The sequence below is a fragment of the Mobula birostris genome, unplaced genomic scaffold, assembly GCF_030028105.1.
Source record: "Mobula birostris isolate sMobBir1 unplaced genomic scaffold, sMobBir1.hap1 scaffold_1992, whole genome shotgun sequence".
In the NCBI taxonomy this organism is placed as follows: domain Eukaryota; kingdom Metazoa; phylum Chordata; class Chondrichthyes; order Myliobatiformes; family Myliobatidae; genus Mobula; species Mobula birostris.
The window spans coordinates 1-18,100 of record NW_027275040.1 but is presented as its reverse complement, the minus strand read 5'-3'; the positions used below and the strand labels follow the sequence as shown (position 1 = coordinate 18,100).

Genomic DNA, 18,100 nt, shown 5'->3' with positions numbered 1-18,100 from the left:
TCAAAGGCATGAAGAGAATCAGTTCCATGCTTCACGGGAGTGCACGATGCTGTTAATGGAATGTGCTTGGATTTGCTGAGATTGCCTCTGTTATCACCTCGCCACAGTTCTCAGGGCAGAGGCCTGACTGTTGGCCAATTCTCACCAGCTGGAACCGGCACCACAACCGTCTTCTTCTGCTTGCTCTGTCCACTCCCTCGGCACACAATGCAGGGCGTAGTCATCACGGATCCCCGCCCACCACACCGGCGGCACGTGGAACGCATCACAAACGGACCGGTGTTCAGAGTTTCCTGCCAGAGAAACAGAGGAAAATGTGCGGTCACTCAGCTGCCCTGACAGAGCTCAGGCAGTTTACATCCTTGGGTTATATTGATGAACCGAAGGCTTTATTTGTCACCCTTGCATTGAAACATACAGTGAAATGTGTCATTTACATCAAATTAATGAGGATTGTGGCAGGGGCAATGCTTGCAGCGCCAATATGGTATGCCCAGAACTGTGTTTCAATGTAAACGTCACAAAACTAATCTTTAATCTAATTTCTGAGGCTTCATATTTCCATTACTCTTTATATGAACAGAAATGCTTCCTGAAAAACCCAGCAGCAATTCAAAGCTCTGGAACGCGGTTGCCACATGGTAGTGTAGCAGCTAGCACGATGCTATTACATTTCAGGGTGTCAGAGATCCGAGTTCAACTCTGGTGCCGTCTGTGAGGAGTCTCTGTACATCCTCCATGTGGAGTGCATGGGTTTTCCCTGAGTAGGTAAACTGACCATTGTAAAATGTCCCTCAATTAGGTTCGGGTTAAATTGGGGTTGTCAGGAGCACGCTGTATCGCTACGTAACTTCAGATTGAGGAATGACAGCATGGCTGGCATCCTTTGCTCTCCTGTGAACTGCAGTGGCTTTGTCACACACCAACTCCTGTGGCCAACTCCACCATTTCCATGAATTACGAAGCTCTAGAGGCAGAGGCTGCAACAGTAAGCAAACACCTCAGATTCTCCTCTTCAGAACTGTTAATCTGACGAAGTTTTGCCACCTCATGGATTCTGGATTTCATTTGATATTTCATTCATTTGCCCAAAATGAAATTCCTTGTTTGCTGTGAGGTTTTTGAACATAGGACGCTGAGCACAGTACAGGTCCTTCAGCCCACAATGTTGTACCAACCTTTTTAACCTGCTCCAAGATCAATCTAACCTCCCCCCACCCCCCCCATAACCTAACAAATGAATTCTGGTGCAGATCATTACACCACAGTGCTCATACAGTACTGCTGGGTGACCACTTTGCTGATGTACCTCTGTCTCCTGACTCCCACATCATGCACACTCTTCAATACAACTCATGCCCTGCTACAGGAACCTTAGCTTTACAACCCATTGCAGAAGAGGGTTGTCTCTCATCCCAGACCCTCCATGATATAAAAACCAGTGTGTGAACAATTTTGTCCCTTTACAAAGTCTCATTGTAGGACTACAAAACAACATCTTACTGTACTTCTGGGCTGCCCCCAGCACATCCTCGGACTGCGTTGGTCATTGACGCCAACAAGGCACTTCACTGTATGTTTCGATGTAGATGTGACCGACAAAGCTAATTTTTCTCTTTACTCTGGCCATGAAGAGAGAACATCACGAGTGCGGGAGGAGACCATTCCGATGACTATTTGCTCCAACTCTTCTGCAGAGCAAACATTAATCACACTGCCTATCAGAATCATCAAGATAAACCGATAAATACCAATTGCATGCCAACTACCTTTTTGTAAGATTATGGAAGATAAAACTGTCATTGATCTCAATACAAGTCAGCATAGACAGATGGGCCAAGTGGCCTTCTGTTTAATTTGTACACACCATGCCTGTCCCGTTGCAGTAATGACAGTGCTGAACTTTGGTTCCTGGCTCATTCCCTTTGCCATCGCACCGGTGGCACGTGTCCTCCAGATTCACGGTGATTTCCTTGTTCACCCCCTTGGCAGCCTGTGTGAACGTCAGCTCCATGATGTACTGAGGGGACAGCAGACATTACACATAGGGTTCAGAATCAGAATCTGGTTTAATATCACCAGTATATGTCATGAAATCTGTTTTGTGGCAGCAGTACATTGCAATACATGATAATAAAAGCTAGCAATAATAAATATACATAAAAATAAAAAATCAAGTAAGTTGTACAAAAGAGGGAAAATACTGAGGAAGTATTCATGGGTTCATTGCCCATTCAGAAATCGGATGGCAGAGGGGAAATGTTTCTGAGTGTGTCTCTTCAGGTTCCTGTACCTCCTTGATGGTAGCAATGAGAAGAGGGCATGTCCTGGGTAAATGGGGGTCCTTCATGATGAATGCTGACTTCTTGTGGCATCACCTTTTGAAGATGTGCTTGATACTGGGGAGGCTAGTGCCCATGATGGAGCTGGCTGAGTTTACAGCTTTTTCCAATCCTGTGCAGTGGTCCCTCCATACCAGACTGTGATGCAACCAATCAGAATGTTCTGCACTGCATATCTGTCGAAATTCGACACATTTTGTAGAAACCCCTTGGCTACTGACCTGCTAGTTTCCAAAAGGCAGCATGCAACCAACCCCAAAGAATCCGGAAACTGCTGAGGCAGGTACAATAGCATCATTTACAAAGCTCTCGGATAGGTACATGGAGGGAAGATTCAGGCTGAATGCAGGTAATTAGGAGGAGCTTGGGGGACAACTTGTTTGGTGTGGACTCATTGGCCTGAAGAGCTCCTATCCATGCTGTATTGTTCTAACCTGGGGTCCATGGACCCCTTGGCTAATGGTAAGGCTCCATGGCATTGAAAAGGTTGGGAATCCTGTGCTGTGAATCAAACTCAAAACTCTTAAGGACCTCAGCAGGTCGGGCAGCATCCGTGGAAACGAACAGTCAACCTTTCAGTCCTGACAAAGGGTCTCGGCCTGAAATGTTGACTGTTCGTTTCCACGGATGCTGCCCGACCTGCTGAGTTCCTCCAGCGTTTTGTGCGTGTTGTTTTGACCCCAGCGTCTGCAGAATATTTAGTGTTCAAAACTTTTAACTGCTGAGTGAAAGGTCTCACATGAGTGACACTCCTTCCTCCAAAAATAAGAATGAGGATTATTATAACTGGTGACACAGGCCATGAAATTTGTTGTTTTGCAGCGGCAGTACAGTGTAAAACATTGCTACTAAAAGAAACAAAGTAGTGCAAAAAATGAGGCAGTAATTCACAGACCATTCAGAAATATAAAATGTTGAGTGTGAGGGCTTCAGGCTCCTAAATCTCCTCTCTAAAGGTAGTAAAGGGGACACGACACATATGGTGAAGATGCTTCATGAATTCTACACGTTGTACAAGACAATTCGCTGGCTCAGGATATAATCTGGAAGGTTCTACACATGCATGTACCACAGAAATTTCTTCCGGAGGGAAATGCTTTTAACCCAGTGTCCAGGTGAGGGAACAGAGGAGGAACCGCCCAGCCTCAGCAGTAGCAGTTCTGAGGATAATGCACTCAGCTGCCCACTCACCTCCTGCGGCTGGTCAAACACACTGTTGAAGTCTGCAAATCGAGATCCAGAAAATTCCCCAAAGATGCGCTTGAAGAGCTCCTCTGGGTCCAGTGAAGGGCCCGACTGCCAGTACTGCTGGCCTCTGCCAGCTCCCGCATCAAACCCTGCCGTCCCGTACGTGTCATACTGCTTCCTCTTCACCTCGTCACTCAGCACCTGCAACCAACAATAACGTTAGCCACCAAAGAGCGAAACCTTGCCCGGTACAGGTCTGCAAGTCTGGGACAGGGTGTGGCACACCTGGGGGCAGCCTGTCTGAGTGGGTGGGAGGAAAGGGGCTCGTCTGTGGCTGCTTGTTGCAGTGTTGTTCGGCTGAACAAGGTAGACGTGCTATGTCGATGCTGGAATGTGTGGCGACACTCGGAGGCTGCACCCAGCACATCCTCAGCTGTGTTGGTTGTCAACGCAAACACCACATTTCACCGTACGTTTAGATGTACACGTGATAAATAAATCTGAATCGACCCCACAGCCACTGGAAAATGGATAATGTTAACACCGCCGTGTGCTGCCCTTCCCGGCAGAAATGGGACACTTGCTGGCCCAAGCCAGGCCATTCAACCCATCATACCATTCCCAATCTCTCTGATCAACCCCCTGTGACAACTCGAAGAACCTGGCAAACAGCCCGCGTCCCACTGCCCCAGGAGGGTTTTTGCTCTCTCTCTGCCCACCGATGCTCCCACGGGATATCAGGAGAGCAGATCCAGTACCTCATAAGCCTCTGCCACTTGAGAAAACTTCTCCTTTGCCTTCGGGTCGTCTTTGTTTGTGTCTGGGTGGTATTTCTTCGCAAGCTGAGTGGTAAGAACAGGAACATGGTGTTAAAGGGCAACTTCTTCCCCAAATGCCTTGCTGGGACAAGTTTTGTTTCTGAAAGTGGCCTTGAAAGATGTTTTCAATCAGCTTCGAATGTGGAACAAGGTGACGGATGTGGGTTTGACTGCAATATTTAGGAGGAATTCGGGTAAATACATAGATGGGAGTAAAAAGGTCCATGGTCTAGGTGCAGAATCAAAAGGATATGGTCAAAAGGCAAAGCAGACTAACAATTAGGCATGAACTAGATGGGCTGAAGGGCCAGTTTCTTTGCTGTAGCACTCTATGACTTTATGACCGTTTGTGTCAGACTGTGTCTCATTGTGTATTATGCTATGGCAACTTTCATGAGAAGGTGAGGCTAAAGGAGCTGACTTAGATCATGTAGCAAATTAAAAGATTTTACTGATGATTCAGCAATGGTTATGTACATTGGCTGCCTGATCAAACAGCGAACAATGGAATAGGAATTTTTAATCTGGTTTAAATGACATGGGAGGCAGGGTGGAGATACGTCTCTACCAAAGGAGCTGTAGGTGCTTCTTCCCTCTGCCAGCCTGCAGGTCACCCTTGGGGAAGGTATGGCACCTGCTTAGCCCCCGATCAGGGTCATGTGAAGCCCTGGGAGCAGGTGGTGGATGGTGTATGAACAGCTGGTGCAGATCACAAGTCTTGGTTATGTGACCTCTGAAGTCAGGCAGACAACCTCAGAAGAGTATTGATAATGCTGGGGTCATCCACTTTGTAAAGACACTGTCCAGAAGGAGGCAATGGCAAAACAGTTCTGTGGAAAAATTTGCCAAGAACAATCATGGTCAAGGAAAGAACATAATATTGAAAGGCATGGACAGAGTAGCTGTGGCAAAGTTGTTTCCCATGATGGGGGGAGTCTAGTACGAGAAGGCATGACTTAAGGATTGAAGGGCGCCCATTCAGAACAGAAATGCGAAGAAACTTTTTTAGTCAGAGGGTGGTGAATCTATGGAATTTCTTGCCACGGGCAGCAGTGGAGGCCAAGTCATTGGGTGTATTTAAGGCAGAGATTGATAGGTATCTGAGTAGCCAGGGCATCAAAGGTTATGGTGTGAAGGTGGGGGAGTGGGACTAAATGGGAGAATGGATCAGCTCATGATAAAATGGCGGAGCAGACTCGATGGGCCGAATGGCCGACTTCTGCTCCTTTGTCTTGTGGTCTTATGATTGCCCACATATGGAACAGCACATAACGATGATGGTAAAATGTCACCGTCCTCCATACCTGGTAATAGGCCTTTTTAATATCCCTCTGCGTGGAATTTCGTGGAATCCCCAACACCTCGTAATAGTCAGTCTTGGCTAAACCTGAGGTTGTGTGAAATCCAGCCACACCTACACAATGTGGTGCAGAGCCTGGGAGGGAGAAGAAAAAACCATAGTTAATAAAGGCACTAAATTATCTCCAAGGGAATTATGGAAACGTAACCTCGAGGAAGGGCAAAGGTAGTTCACCATTCCGACTCATGGGTATAGTGGAGTATATTCGAGCTAACACTAATTCAGAAGAATGGGATGATCTCAGCGAAGCTGACACTCATTCAACAGAGAAAACATTGGTACTGAACTAAGGTCTAGGCCTGAAGCGTCGACTGTTTATTCATTTGTAAGTAGGGTGCCGTGGACAATTCTGATTTGATGGAGACAGACGTGAGAAGGCACAGAGGAACATCTGGAGAAATTTCTGAAATGCCTGGTTCGCCGCCGCTGCTACTGTGCAATCGAGAATCTCCGGAGGGAAGGCCCCAAAAATCCCTGGCTTTGCCTGCTGCTGGCGACCGAGGCTGGGGTCGAAGCGTCCGGCAGAGATGGTGCTCGGTACTTGGTGTCGGAGGGCTCGAAGTTTTCGGACAACTCAGAGTCGGACTGTGGTCGGGTATGGCAGGGAGAGTTTTCTTCCTTCTCCCGTCTGCGTGAGATGTGGGACTTTCGAGAGACTTTGAACTTTTTTTTACTGTGCTCATGGCCTGTTCTTCATCAAGTTCTGGTACTGTTGCACTGTTGTAACCATATGTTATAATTATGTGGTTTTTGTCGGTTTTTCAGTCTTGGTCTGTCCTGTGTTTCTGTGATATCACACCAGAGGAATATTGTATCATTTCTTAATGCATGCATTACTAAATGACAATATGAAAGGACTGCATGTCCTCATAATCTAATCTAATTTCCACAGATGCTATTTGACCTGCTGAGTTCCTCCAGCATTTTGTGCATTGCTTTGAATTTCCAGCATCTGCAGAATTTCTTGTGCTTACGAATGTTTCTGTTTGCAGTACAAGAACTAGCAAACAACCAGGGTCATTCAGTACAGAAAGAGACAGCACACTTGGTACCAAACCCACTTACCAGCACCTACTCTGGAGCTTTATAAAGAGAAAGATTAGGTTTTTTTTTCCTCATGTTTTATCAAAACACAGTGAAATGTGTTGCTCCCAACATTCATGCCACACAAGTAATACTTTCCACCATCAATAATGCACAAATCGGAACTTTCTAGATTTCTGAATAGTCCATGAACACTCTCTCACTATTTTGCTGTCTTTCTGCACTACTTTTTATATTTCTCATTGCAACTTGTGTTGCACTGTACAGCTGCTGAAAAACAACAAATCTCAAGACATACGTCAGTGATAAACTTGATTTTTACACTCACTTGCCTGGTGAGTGCGACTCCAACAGCACTTGCTTTTGATGTTTTTATCCAGGAGAAAACCACACTAACATTCACTCTCTCAACCACTGCCAGCCTGCTGTGGCAGCAAGTGCCACCTACGAGATGGACACAATCACGACTCTGACAGCACCTCCAACATTTGCAACTGCGAACAACCAAGGGCAGGGGTAACTGACGTAGACCTGTGCCACCATTTACAGGCTGCCGTCTAGTCACTTACCATCTTCATTGAAGAGACCACCTCCTTCTGAGAGGCAATTAGATATGCACAAGGAACAATCATCCTGCCAATGACATCCGTCATGTATAAAAGGAATTAAAAGCACTTCAGAATCTTAAGCTTCAGTGAGATACCTCTCATTCTTCCAAACTCCAGCTAGAGCCGTAACAAGCCAAACCCTCATTCCATAGATTAGTCTGATACTGTGGAAGTCAAATCTGGATAAAGTCACTCAGAAACCGTATAAGTACTGTCACGTACCCTGTGAGGGGTTAAAGAACCAGCAGAGATGAAAAACACTTTGGAGTCCAATATTGCTATTAACTAACGGAATTTATTAGTAACTACGCAATACAGTAATATAAATGCAGATATATCAAACAGGTTAGCAATGATTATATATAAATGTGGAAATATATGAAAAATCAAGCTTCTTCAAGTCTTGGAGTAAACAGATAATCTTACGATGATGAGTAAAGTTCAGTTCGTGGTATTGAGTTGATCCCCCATCAGGAAGGTCTCAAAGCTCTACGCTTCTTTTTGGATTCCAGACCTAATCAGTTCCCCTCTACCACCACACTGCTCCGTCTAGCGGAATTAGTCCTTACTCTTAATAATTTCTCCTTTGGCTCCTCCCACTCCCTCCAAACTAAAGGTGTAGCTATGGGCACCCGTATGGGTCCTAGCTATGCCTGCCTTTTTGTTGGGTTTGTGGAACAGTCTATGTTCCGTGCCTATTCTGGTATCTGTCCCCCACTTTTCCTTCGCTACATCGACGACTGCATTGGCGCTGCTTTCTGCACGCATGCAGAACTCGATGACTTTATTAACTTTGCCTCCAACTTTCACCCTGCCCTCAAGTTTACCTGGTCCATTTCCGACACTTCCCTCCCCTTTCTAGATCTTTCTGTCTCTGTCTCTGGAGACAGCTTATCCACTGATGTCTACTATAAGCCTACTGACTCTCACAGCTATCTGGACTATTCCTCTTCTCACCCTGTCTCTTGCAAAAACACCATCCCCTTCTCGCAATTCCTCCGTCTCCGCCGCATCTGCTCTCAGGATGAGGCTTTTCATTCTAGGACGAGGGAGATGTCTTCATTTTTAAAAGAAAGTGGCCTTCCTCCACTATCAACTCTGCTCTTAAACACATCTCCCCCATTTCACGTACATCTGCTCTCACTCCATCCTCCCGCCACCCCACTAGGAATAGGGTTCCCCTGGTCCTCACTTACCACCCCACCAGCCTCCGGGTCCAACATATTATTCTCCGTAACTTCCACCACCTCCAACGGGATCCCACCACTAAGCACATCTTTCCCTCCCCCCCCCCCCGCATTCCACAGGGATCGTTCCCTACGCAACTCCCTTGTCCATTCGTCCCCCCCATCCCTCCCCACTGATCTCCCTCCTGGCACTTATCCGTGTAAGCGGAACAAGTGCTACACATGCCCTTACATTTCCTCCCTTACCACCATTCAGGGCCCCAAACAGTCCTTCCAGGTGAGGCAACACTTCACCTGTGAGTCGACTGGGGTGATATACTGCGTCCGGTGCTCCCGATGTGGCCTTTTATATATTGGCGAGACCTGACGCAGACTGGGAGACCGCTTTGCTGAACATCTACGCTCTGTCCGCCAGAGAAAGCAGGATCTCCCAGTGGCCACACATTTTAATTCCACATCCCATTCCCATTCTGACATGTCTATCCACGGCCTCCTCTACTGTAAAGATGAAGCCACACTCAGGTTGGAGGAACAACACCTTATATTCCGTCTGGGTAGCCTCCAACCTGATGGCATGAACATCGACTTCTCTAACTTCCGCTAATGCCCCACCTCCCCCTCGTACCCCATCTGTTACTTATTTTTATGCACACATTCTTTCTCTCACTCTCCTTTTTCTCCCTCTGTCCCTCTGAATATACCTCTTGCCCATCCTCTGGGTCCCCCCCCTGTCTTTCTTCCCGGACCTCCTGTCCCATGATCCTCTCGTATCCCCTTTTGCCAATCACCTGTCCAGCTCTTGGCTCCATCCCTCCCCCTCCTGTCTTCTCCTATCATTTTGGATCTCCCCCTCAAACTTTCAAATCCCTTACTCACTCTTCCTTCAGTTAGTCCTGACGAAGGGTCTCGGCCTGAAACGTCGACTGCACCTCTTCCTAGAGATGCTGCCTGGCCTGCTGCGTTCACCAGCAACTTTGATGTGTCTTATTTAATTCTTCAGGTTAATTAATGTGATATGTTTGTAATCCAAAGGCGAATGTTGTGAGAAGGCAATTATGTCAATATTCCACAGATTCCACGACAGCAATACAGAATAACAATTGTGGTAGATTGCATCTCCAAAGTTGTTCCACTCCACACACGAAGTATCAACGACAGTGATCTTCAACGAATATCCTTTCAACACAAGTGGTACCACACCCGAATTCAGCAACGGGTCATCCCAAAGTGGTGGCCACAGGATACTCCAACAGAATCCACGTAGGGATTATCACCAACAGTAGTCTATCACTAAGGGGACCCTCTTCAAGTCGTAAAACTACCAACCCAGGCAAGGATTATCACACACAGGTAGTTTCCACACAAGGTTACCCCGAACACACAACTGTGATAGCCACTTATACTTTGTTGTCACCAAACAATTGATACTAGAACGTACAATCATCACAGTGATATTTGATTCTGCGCTTCCCGCTCCCTGGATTACAAATATTAATTAAAAATAGTAAAAACTAGTAAATATTAAAAATTTAAATTATAAATCATAAATAGAAAAATGGAAAGTAAGGTAGTGCAAAAAAAACGTATCCAGTTCAACGACATAGGAAATAACTCTAACAGTGATTTGCCACAGGGGTGCCTTTTTTCAGTGACTACTACACCCAAACAAGGGTATCACACAAGTGGTATTCACAAAGGTTCTCCCCTCACCAGAGAACCCACTCCTGTGGATTAACCATGTGACAACCACACCTTCGTATTCGAATGGAATCAAACTCACCCTTATGGGCTACTTAGAGAGAGAGAGAGAGAGTCCAAACAGTGACCTCTTTGTCACTAGGTTTCTTCTGTTTCAAACCTTCCTCTCCCCTCTTCTCTTCCTTTAAAGTCACTGAATGTGACCACAACAAAAGGGGACCGTTCTTCTGTGGTAATTATCAACCCAGGCGAGGGTTGGACACATGAATAACTCCCCACCGGTCACACCTTCTCCACAGCGCGAGAGCCACTGATCGATTCTCCTGACCGATCCTTGCAAACTCATTCCAGTTGCAGAAAACTTGTAAGAGTCATTTATCAATACTCAAGATCGATCTCAACTCACCCCTTTTCGGGCTACTGCAAGTTTAAACCAGGACCTCATTCACTGTTGTCTTTCATTGATCAAATCCATCTCGACTCCCAGCATGCGTCTCTTTGTGTCTGTAACTGTCCTTGTAAAAAGTAAACACACTGCAGAGAAACCATAACATCCATTGTCCATCAAATAACGCCGCCCTCAGTCACCATGGCGACCCACGAGCTGCTCTATCTCCGAACTCAGCAAAAATCCAAAAGTTAGTCTCAGTTCTTTCTTGTGCCTTAAAGTGAGTCCACAGAAAATATGAACCTTAGGGGCTCATAACAGTACAAACTCCCTATTCAAAGCACCTGGGGCTTACTCAGTTAGTCTGTGACTGTTCTTGCCCGATCCGCCAAATAACTCTCAATTCCCCTTACAGAAGAGATATAGTGTTCAGATACCCCCACACATACCAAGCTGGAGTCAAGACTTATCTATTGCTTGACAGTACTGAGAGACAAATTACAAAATAGGTATAATGGACAGAACATACACAGAACAGGCTGGTCTTATCTCTGCGCATGACCCCACAAAGAAACAAAGACCTTGAAACACTGTCTAACTCTGAGGAGAAATATGGCTCAGCATGGTTTAGCACATCTGTTGATCATCAGCCGTTTCCTTCAGAAAGAACAGGCTGCTATTCTTTAACTAACGTGTTAACCCTTATACATACTTTATCAATACCTGCTTCACTGTCATCAAGGCAAACGAGTTCTACCTTAAATAAGAGAAGAGCTGTACAGCTCTCCCGATAGGTCTCCCTAAAGCCCTCTATTGTAAAGACAGCCATATTTTTGCAATCCATTCGTTTGCAACAAAGACCAACTTCTTGTTTGCTGTGCATGAAGTACGTTCATTGCACCAAGAACTCATGGATCTCCCGCAAACAAAAATTTGCTTTTCTAATCAGGATCAGGTTTAATATCTCTGGCGTATGTGGCTAAATTTGTTGTTTTGCAGCAGTTCAGTGTTACATTTACTGTAAGTTACATTGGGAAATATCAAATTAAATATATATAGTGCAAATAGGGAACAAAATAGTGAGGCAGTGTTCATGGACCATTCAGAAACCTGATGGCTAAGGGGGAGAAGCTGTTCCTGTGTGTCTTCAGGCTCCTGTACCTCCTCCCTAGAGGGCACATCCTGGGTGGCGAAGGCCCTTCATGAGGCATCACACTTTGAAGATGTCCTCAGCTGGGAGGAAGCTACTGCCTATGACAGAGCTGGCTGCATTTACAACCCTCTGCACCATTTTCCAATCCTGTGCAGAGGTAGCTCCATATCAGATGGTGATGCAAACAGTCAGAATGCTCTCCACCTCACATTTTCCCCTAATGCATTCCGTCTCCTATGAAAATGTCCAAACCCTTTACAGACTTATCTCCTCCTCAATCTCCTTCATCAATGCTTGGCTCCACTTCAGTCTGGTATGTTTGAGTTTAATTGTCATTCAGCCTTACACCACTGAATACAGACAAACAAAGCAGCTTTACTCTGTAGCTCAGGTGTAAGGTTATACTCTATACAAGATAGCAAGCACATAAGATATCAGTAAAATATAGTCACACATTGAGTCCATGAATGCTTCAGCAGCCTGCAGCTGCACACGAAGTGGCTGGTTTCCTGCCCAGAGAACACCGGGGCAGCACCGACTCCAGCCCCCTCTCTTGGACGGCACTGCCGCTTGGGGCCTTGCCCTCACCATGACCAAGACCACGCAGCTCCCCGCCATCTGACAATAAATCAGACTTGCAACATTCCACATTAAAAATGTCCAATGGGCAACTCACGGCTGGAATAGACCGCAGTACTTTAAGTTCTTAATGGTTAAAAAAGACAATAACACTATCAGCTGGTCCTGTAACCGAGTGTCAGCCCAAATAGCCCAATTAATCTGCTCCACCATTTCTTCAATGACTTCCAATTTTATAAATGCAGATTTTAAAAAACTGTAGATGCTAAAAGTCAGCAACAACAACAAAATACCAGAGGAAAAAGTTCAGCAACTCGGGCAACATCTGTGGAATGGAACAGAGTGCAGACACTAGAGACCGCAGAAGGTACGATCCAGAACAAACATAACTGTGCTGGAGAAACCCAGTGCAGCGATAAGCATCTGAGGGGAAGGAAAGGAATTATTGAGGCTTCGGGACAATGTCTCAGGTCAAACATTCTGCGGCTTCTCCATAGCTAAATTCTGGACGTCCTTCCCATAGATAACGGGGCGGGGCCTGGTATTTGCCAGAATTCCTCTCTGGAATCATAAGCACACCATATTCCAGCACCCACCCACCCCAGGTCACACGATACATTTACTCAAAAGGGGCTGGTGACAGATAATACGCACTTTATATTTTTCATCTCGTGCAGCTTGGGGCCCTGTAGTTGACCATGGGGGAGGTTAAGGGCCCTTCTGAGGAGTCCAACCGTAACTCGCCTCACACGGGTTCCTGGCTGCAAGCCACTGGGAGGGCGGGGTAGCAGAGAAATCCCTCACGGCCAAGCGAATCGCCCTCCTCCCTGCGCGACTCCGGGGCTGAAAGCTCCCGCGGCCCGGCTCCCGATGGGCGAACACCAACTGACCCCTAACCTCCATGCCTCTACTCACCGGGCCGTCTGAGCCACAGCTCCAGCCCGAGCCTCAGGCCCACCCCTCCGGCCGACAGAAGCCCGCGACCCTTCACGAAGGTGGTGCTGAGCCGGCGGGAAGCATAGATTGGCAAAGCCCCGGCATCGAGCAGCGGGGCAGCGGCCGCCGGGCCCGAGGACACAGACACCAGACGCGTTAGGCACCGCACCGCCGCCATCTTGGTGCGCCTGCGCAGATACGCTCGCTGTCGCACGCCGGAGACGTCACCGCAACACTGCGCCTGCGCGACAGGCTGTGTCTGGCCGCTGAGTGCTGGGGTTGCGGGGAAGGGCAATCCCGTTATTGCCCCACTTGTCCCGTCCCCTGGGCCCATTTCAGTACAGTGCACTGAGGTAGTTCAAGATAAAACAATAACAACGCAGAATAAAGTGCAATGGCTACAGAGCAAGTACACTGCAGGCAGACAATAAGGTGGAAAATGACAACGAGGTAGATTGTAAGGTCAAGAGACCAACTTAATGTCCGAGGAAATAAAGCATTCAATAGTTTGATGACAATGGGATAAAAAATCATTGAGGCTCATGGTGGTTATAGGATTTTGTATCTTCTGCCAGATGGGAGAGGGAGCAGAGAATGTAAGGGGTGGGTGGGGTCTTTGATTATGTTGGCAGCGGGAAGTGTAGACTGGTGCTGGGGGATAGATAAATAGGTAAGGACATGGAAGACGGAATATTCAGAATCAGAATCCTTTATTATCGCCAAGTATGTGGACACATACAGGGAATTTGATGCCGATTTCCCTGAGCTCTGGCTGTACAGAATCAAAAAGCAAACAAAACAATAGTGCAAATAATCGTGAACTATATACAATGAGGTATACTTGTGTATGTACAGATATGTGGTTAAAAAAATGGAGGACTTTCACTTGGCAGTAAAAACAGAAAAGAGTACTTTAGTAACTAGTGAGAGATGTAAATGAGAGTGAGATGGGAACACAGATTATGTAAATGTTAACTGCTTCTGAAAGTTTTCAGCAATTCGTTTTTATTTCGGATTTACAGCATCTATTGTTTGTTGATTTTCAGGCTAAAGACCGACGCTTACCAATTTAGGACCAGTTTCTCCCCTTTTTCCATCAAAGCTGAGCAGTCCATGAACACTACCTCTGAAAATTTCAGGCTGAAATGAGCAACCTTCATGACATATTTCAGTCTGAGGAGATTTGGTATGTCTCCAAAGACTCCAGAAATGTCTTCAGTGGAGTGCATTCTACCTCCCGGTATGGAGGCTCTAATTCACAGGATACAGACTGCTCCTTCGGGGCACAATCCTCCCCACCAGTGAGGACATCCTCAGAAGCGGGTGCCTCAAGAAGGTGGCATCCATCATTAAGAACCCTCACCATCTGGAATATGCCCTTGTCTCCATGAGGGAGGAGGTACAGGAGCATAAAGACATACTCTCAGGAGTTTTAGGAACAGCTTCTTCCCCTCTGCTGTCAGAATTCCAGCCGGTCTGTGAATGCAGTTTAGTTATTTATTTTTTCACTTTTAATTTATTGTAGTTTTTAGTAATTTTATGCCTTGCCCTGTGTTCTTGTCATAAACAAAAGTTCGTGTAAATCTGATGCTGAATTGATCTGATACGAATTGACAATAAACTGGACTGGTCAAAGAACAGTGAGGCTGTCTACAAGAAGGGTCAGAGCCGTCTGTATTTCCTGAGGAGATTGAGGTCCTTTAACATCTGCTGGACGATGCTGAGGATGTTCTACGAGTCTGTGGTGGCCAGTGCTATCATGTTTGCTGTTGTGTGCTGGGGCAGCAGGCTGAGGGTAGCAGACACCAACAGGATCAACAAACTCATTCGTAAGGCCAGTGATGATGTGGGGATGGAACTGGACTCTCTGACAGTGGTGTCTGAAAAGAGGATGCTGTCCAAGTGCATGCCATCTTGGTCAATGTCTCCCATCCACTACATAATGTACTGGGTGGGCACAGGAGTACATTCAGCCAGAGACTCATTCCTCCGAGATGCAACACAGAGCGTCATAGGAAGTCATTCCTGCCTGTGGCCATCAAACTTTACAAGTCCTCCCTTGGATGGTCAGACACCCTGAACCAATTGGCTGGTCCTGGACTTATTTCCTGGCATAATTTACATATTACTATTTAACTATTTATGGTTTTATTACTAGTTAATTATTTATGGTGCAACTGTAACGAAAACCGATTTCCCCCAGGATCAATGAAGTATGACTATGAATCGTTCCGACCTGCGCCCACGTGTTCCCGTCAATTTATGCTAAGCTCCGCCCACGCGTCCCCTCCATTCGCTGGATCAGGCCGCGCCCACGCCGCCGCTGGTGATTGACAGGTGTCCCGTGACCGGGCCCGGTAGTGTGCGGGCGGTTGTAGCTGCTGGCCGAACCCCGCCCCGGGACAGCCGGTGCAATCGCTGACCGAGCGGCGGTGGAGGCGGCGGCGTCATGAGTCGCTTTAAGGCGTCGAAGTACAAGAATGCGACGCCGCGACTGCCGGCCCGAGGGGTGAGTGTGTAGCCGGGGGAGGGGGACCGAGCTGGGTGGAGAACCCCCTGAGGGAGCGCGGCTCGGTCAGAGGAACCTGCCTGGTGCCTGCGCTCCGAGGTTCAGCGACACCCCCATTCGTGCCGTTATAATTGCTGTTAGTGGGATCGTGCTGTGCACAGGCTCCCGCCCTTGTGAAACTGGGGTTGCTACAAAGCGTTTTATGCCTCATCATTATTTGAAAGGTGCAGGAGAATTATTTTACGAATGGAATACTGTTTCTATCAGAAAACTGGATTTCTTCCTTTGTGCCTCTCACCTGCGGGTTGGAACAGGATTTTTTAAAACATTGTCTTTGAGGTGGCTGAAAAGGCAGAGATAAAGCCTGCTCCCTCACACCCAGCTACTGTTCAGTGAGAAATGCTGCAATTTCCTTCCTCTCTCTTTGACAGAGGGGGAAGTGGTCGCGCTTTGCAGCAAATTGCAGTTCTGACCTGCAAGAGGACCAGTGTTAGGCGGCAGAGGAAACTGTCACCACATCAGAAGTCAGAGAGAAGCTGAGCATGCACAAGCGAAAGCCTTGACGGGAAGGGCGGAAGATCAAAATCAGGTTTATTATCACTGCCATAACGCCGTGAAACTTGTTTTTGCGGCAGCAGTACAGTACAATACAGTAAAATTACTGTAAGTGAATATAATAAATATGTTGTATAGCGTGGGCGATCATGGTCTTTCCATGACCATGATTGTCCTTGGCAATTTTTTTCTACAGAAGTGGTCTGTCATTGCCTTCATAGTCATACTTTATTGACCCTGGGGGAAATTGGTTTTCGTTACAGTTGCACCATAAATAATTAAATAGTAATAGAACCATAAATAGTTAAATAGTAATATGTAAATTATGCCAGTAAATTATGAAATAGGTCTAGGACCAGCCTATTGGCTCAGGGTGTCTGACCCTCCAAGGGAGGAGTTGTAAAGTTTGATGGCCACAGGCAGGAATGACTTCCTATGACGCTCAGTGCTGCATCTCGGTGGAATGAGTCTCTGGCTGAATGTACTCCTGTGCCCACCCAGTACATTATGTAGTGGATGGGCGACATTGACCAAGATGGCATGCAACTTGGACAACATCCTCTTTTCAGACACCACCGTCAGAGAGTCCAGTTCCATCCCCACAACATCACTGGCCTTACGAATAAGTTTGTTGATTCTGTTGGTGTCTGCTACCCTCAGCCTGCTGCCCCAGCACACAACAGCAAACATGATAGCCCTGGCCACCACAGACTCGTAGAACATCCTCAGCATCGTCTGGCAGATGATAAAGGACCTCATCTACAGGTGCTACGCCTTGCCCGAGGGCGACCTGCAGGTTAGCAGAGGGAAGGAGAGTGCCTTGCACCTCCTGTGTTTCCACCCTGCCACCCAAAGAAATGGGTATGAAATAATAAATAATGCAGAAAGAGAGCAAAATAGTGGCCATGGTCTGTACAGAAATCTGATGGGAAGGGAAGAAGCTGTTGCTAAATTGTTGAGTGTGGGTCATTAGGTATCTCCTCGTTGGTGGTAGTAATGAGAGGAGGGAATGTCCTGAGAGGTGTGGGTCATTAATGACCAATACTGCATGTTGACGACGTCCTCTGCGGGGGAGGCCAGTGCCCATGATGGAGCTGGCTGAGGCTACGACCCTAGGCAGCTTTTTCTGATCCTGTGCATTGGTGTCTCCGTACTAGGCTGTGATGCAGCCAGCCAGAATCTCCACGGTATATCAGTAGAAAATTACTAGTCGTCAGTGACGTGGCAAATCTGCTCAAACTCCTGACGTAATATAGCTGCCGATGTGCCTTCTTCGTAATTGCATCAATACGTTGGGTTCAGGATAGATTTTCAGAGATGTTGACAGTCAGGAGCTTTGAAGATAATCAGATGGCAAGACATTAAAAATGAAGATGAGTTTGTAAATATAATGATGAGAGTCATGGGGGGAAAGATGTATTCCTGCATTGCCTATCTTAATTTGAGATGGGTTGCAGTGCATGCCCAAGAGTGTAAGAAATGGGCAGGAGTAGGCCATCTGCCCTGCTCTGCTGGAGTTGGAGTTGGTCTATTATCGTCACATGTACCGTGGTACATGTCTTGCAAGCTGTTCACACAGACCAGATCATTACACAGTGCATTGAGGAGGAACAAGGTAAAACAGTAACAAAATGCAGAATAAAGTGTGACAGTTACAGAGAGAGTGCAGTGCAGGCATACAATAAAGTGCAGGATCATAATGAGTAAGATTGTAAAGTCAAGAGTCCATTTTGTT

General features: G+C 46.7%; 1 protein-coding gene across 2 annotated transcripts in view; it reads right to left on the bottom strand.

Annotated features, from left to right (window-relative positions):
• The window catches only part of LOC140192646 (dnaJ homolog subfamily A member 3, mitochondrial-like), a 43,482-nt gene extending 29,979 nt beyond the window's left edge, over positions 1 to 13,503 (bottom strand). For both annotated transcript variants that reach the window (XM_072250176.1, XM_072250177.1), the window contains exons 1-6: positions 13,281 to 13,503; positions 5,653 to 5,783; positions 4,289 to 4,372; positions 3,534 to 3,731; positions 1,868 to 2,020; positions 146 to 293 (exon numbers count right to left, since the gene is read on the bottom strand). In XM_072250176.1, coding sequence (XP_072106277.1) covers positions 146 to 293; positions 1,868 to 2,020; positions 3,534 to 3,731; positions 4,289 to 4,372; positions 5,653 to 5,783; positions 13,281 to 13,479 — 913 coding nt within the window. In that variant the 5' untranslated portion in view covers positions 13,480 to 13,503. The remainder of the gene's footprint in view (positions 1 to 145; positions 294 to 1,867; positions 2,021 to 3,533; positions 3,732 to 4,288; positions 4,373 to 5,652; positions 5,784 to 13,280) is intronic.
• Between the last annotated feature and the right edge of the window lie 4,597 nt (positions 13,504 to 18,100).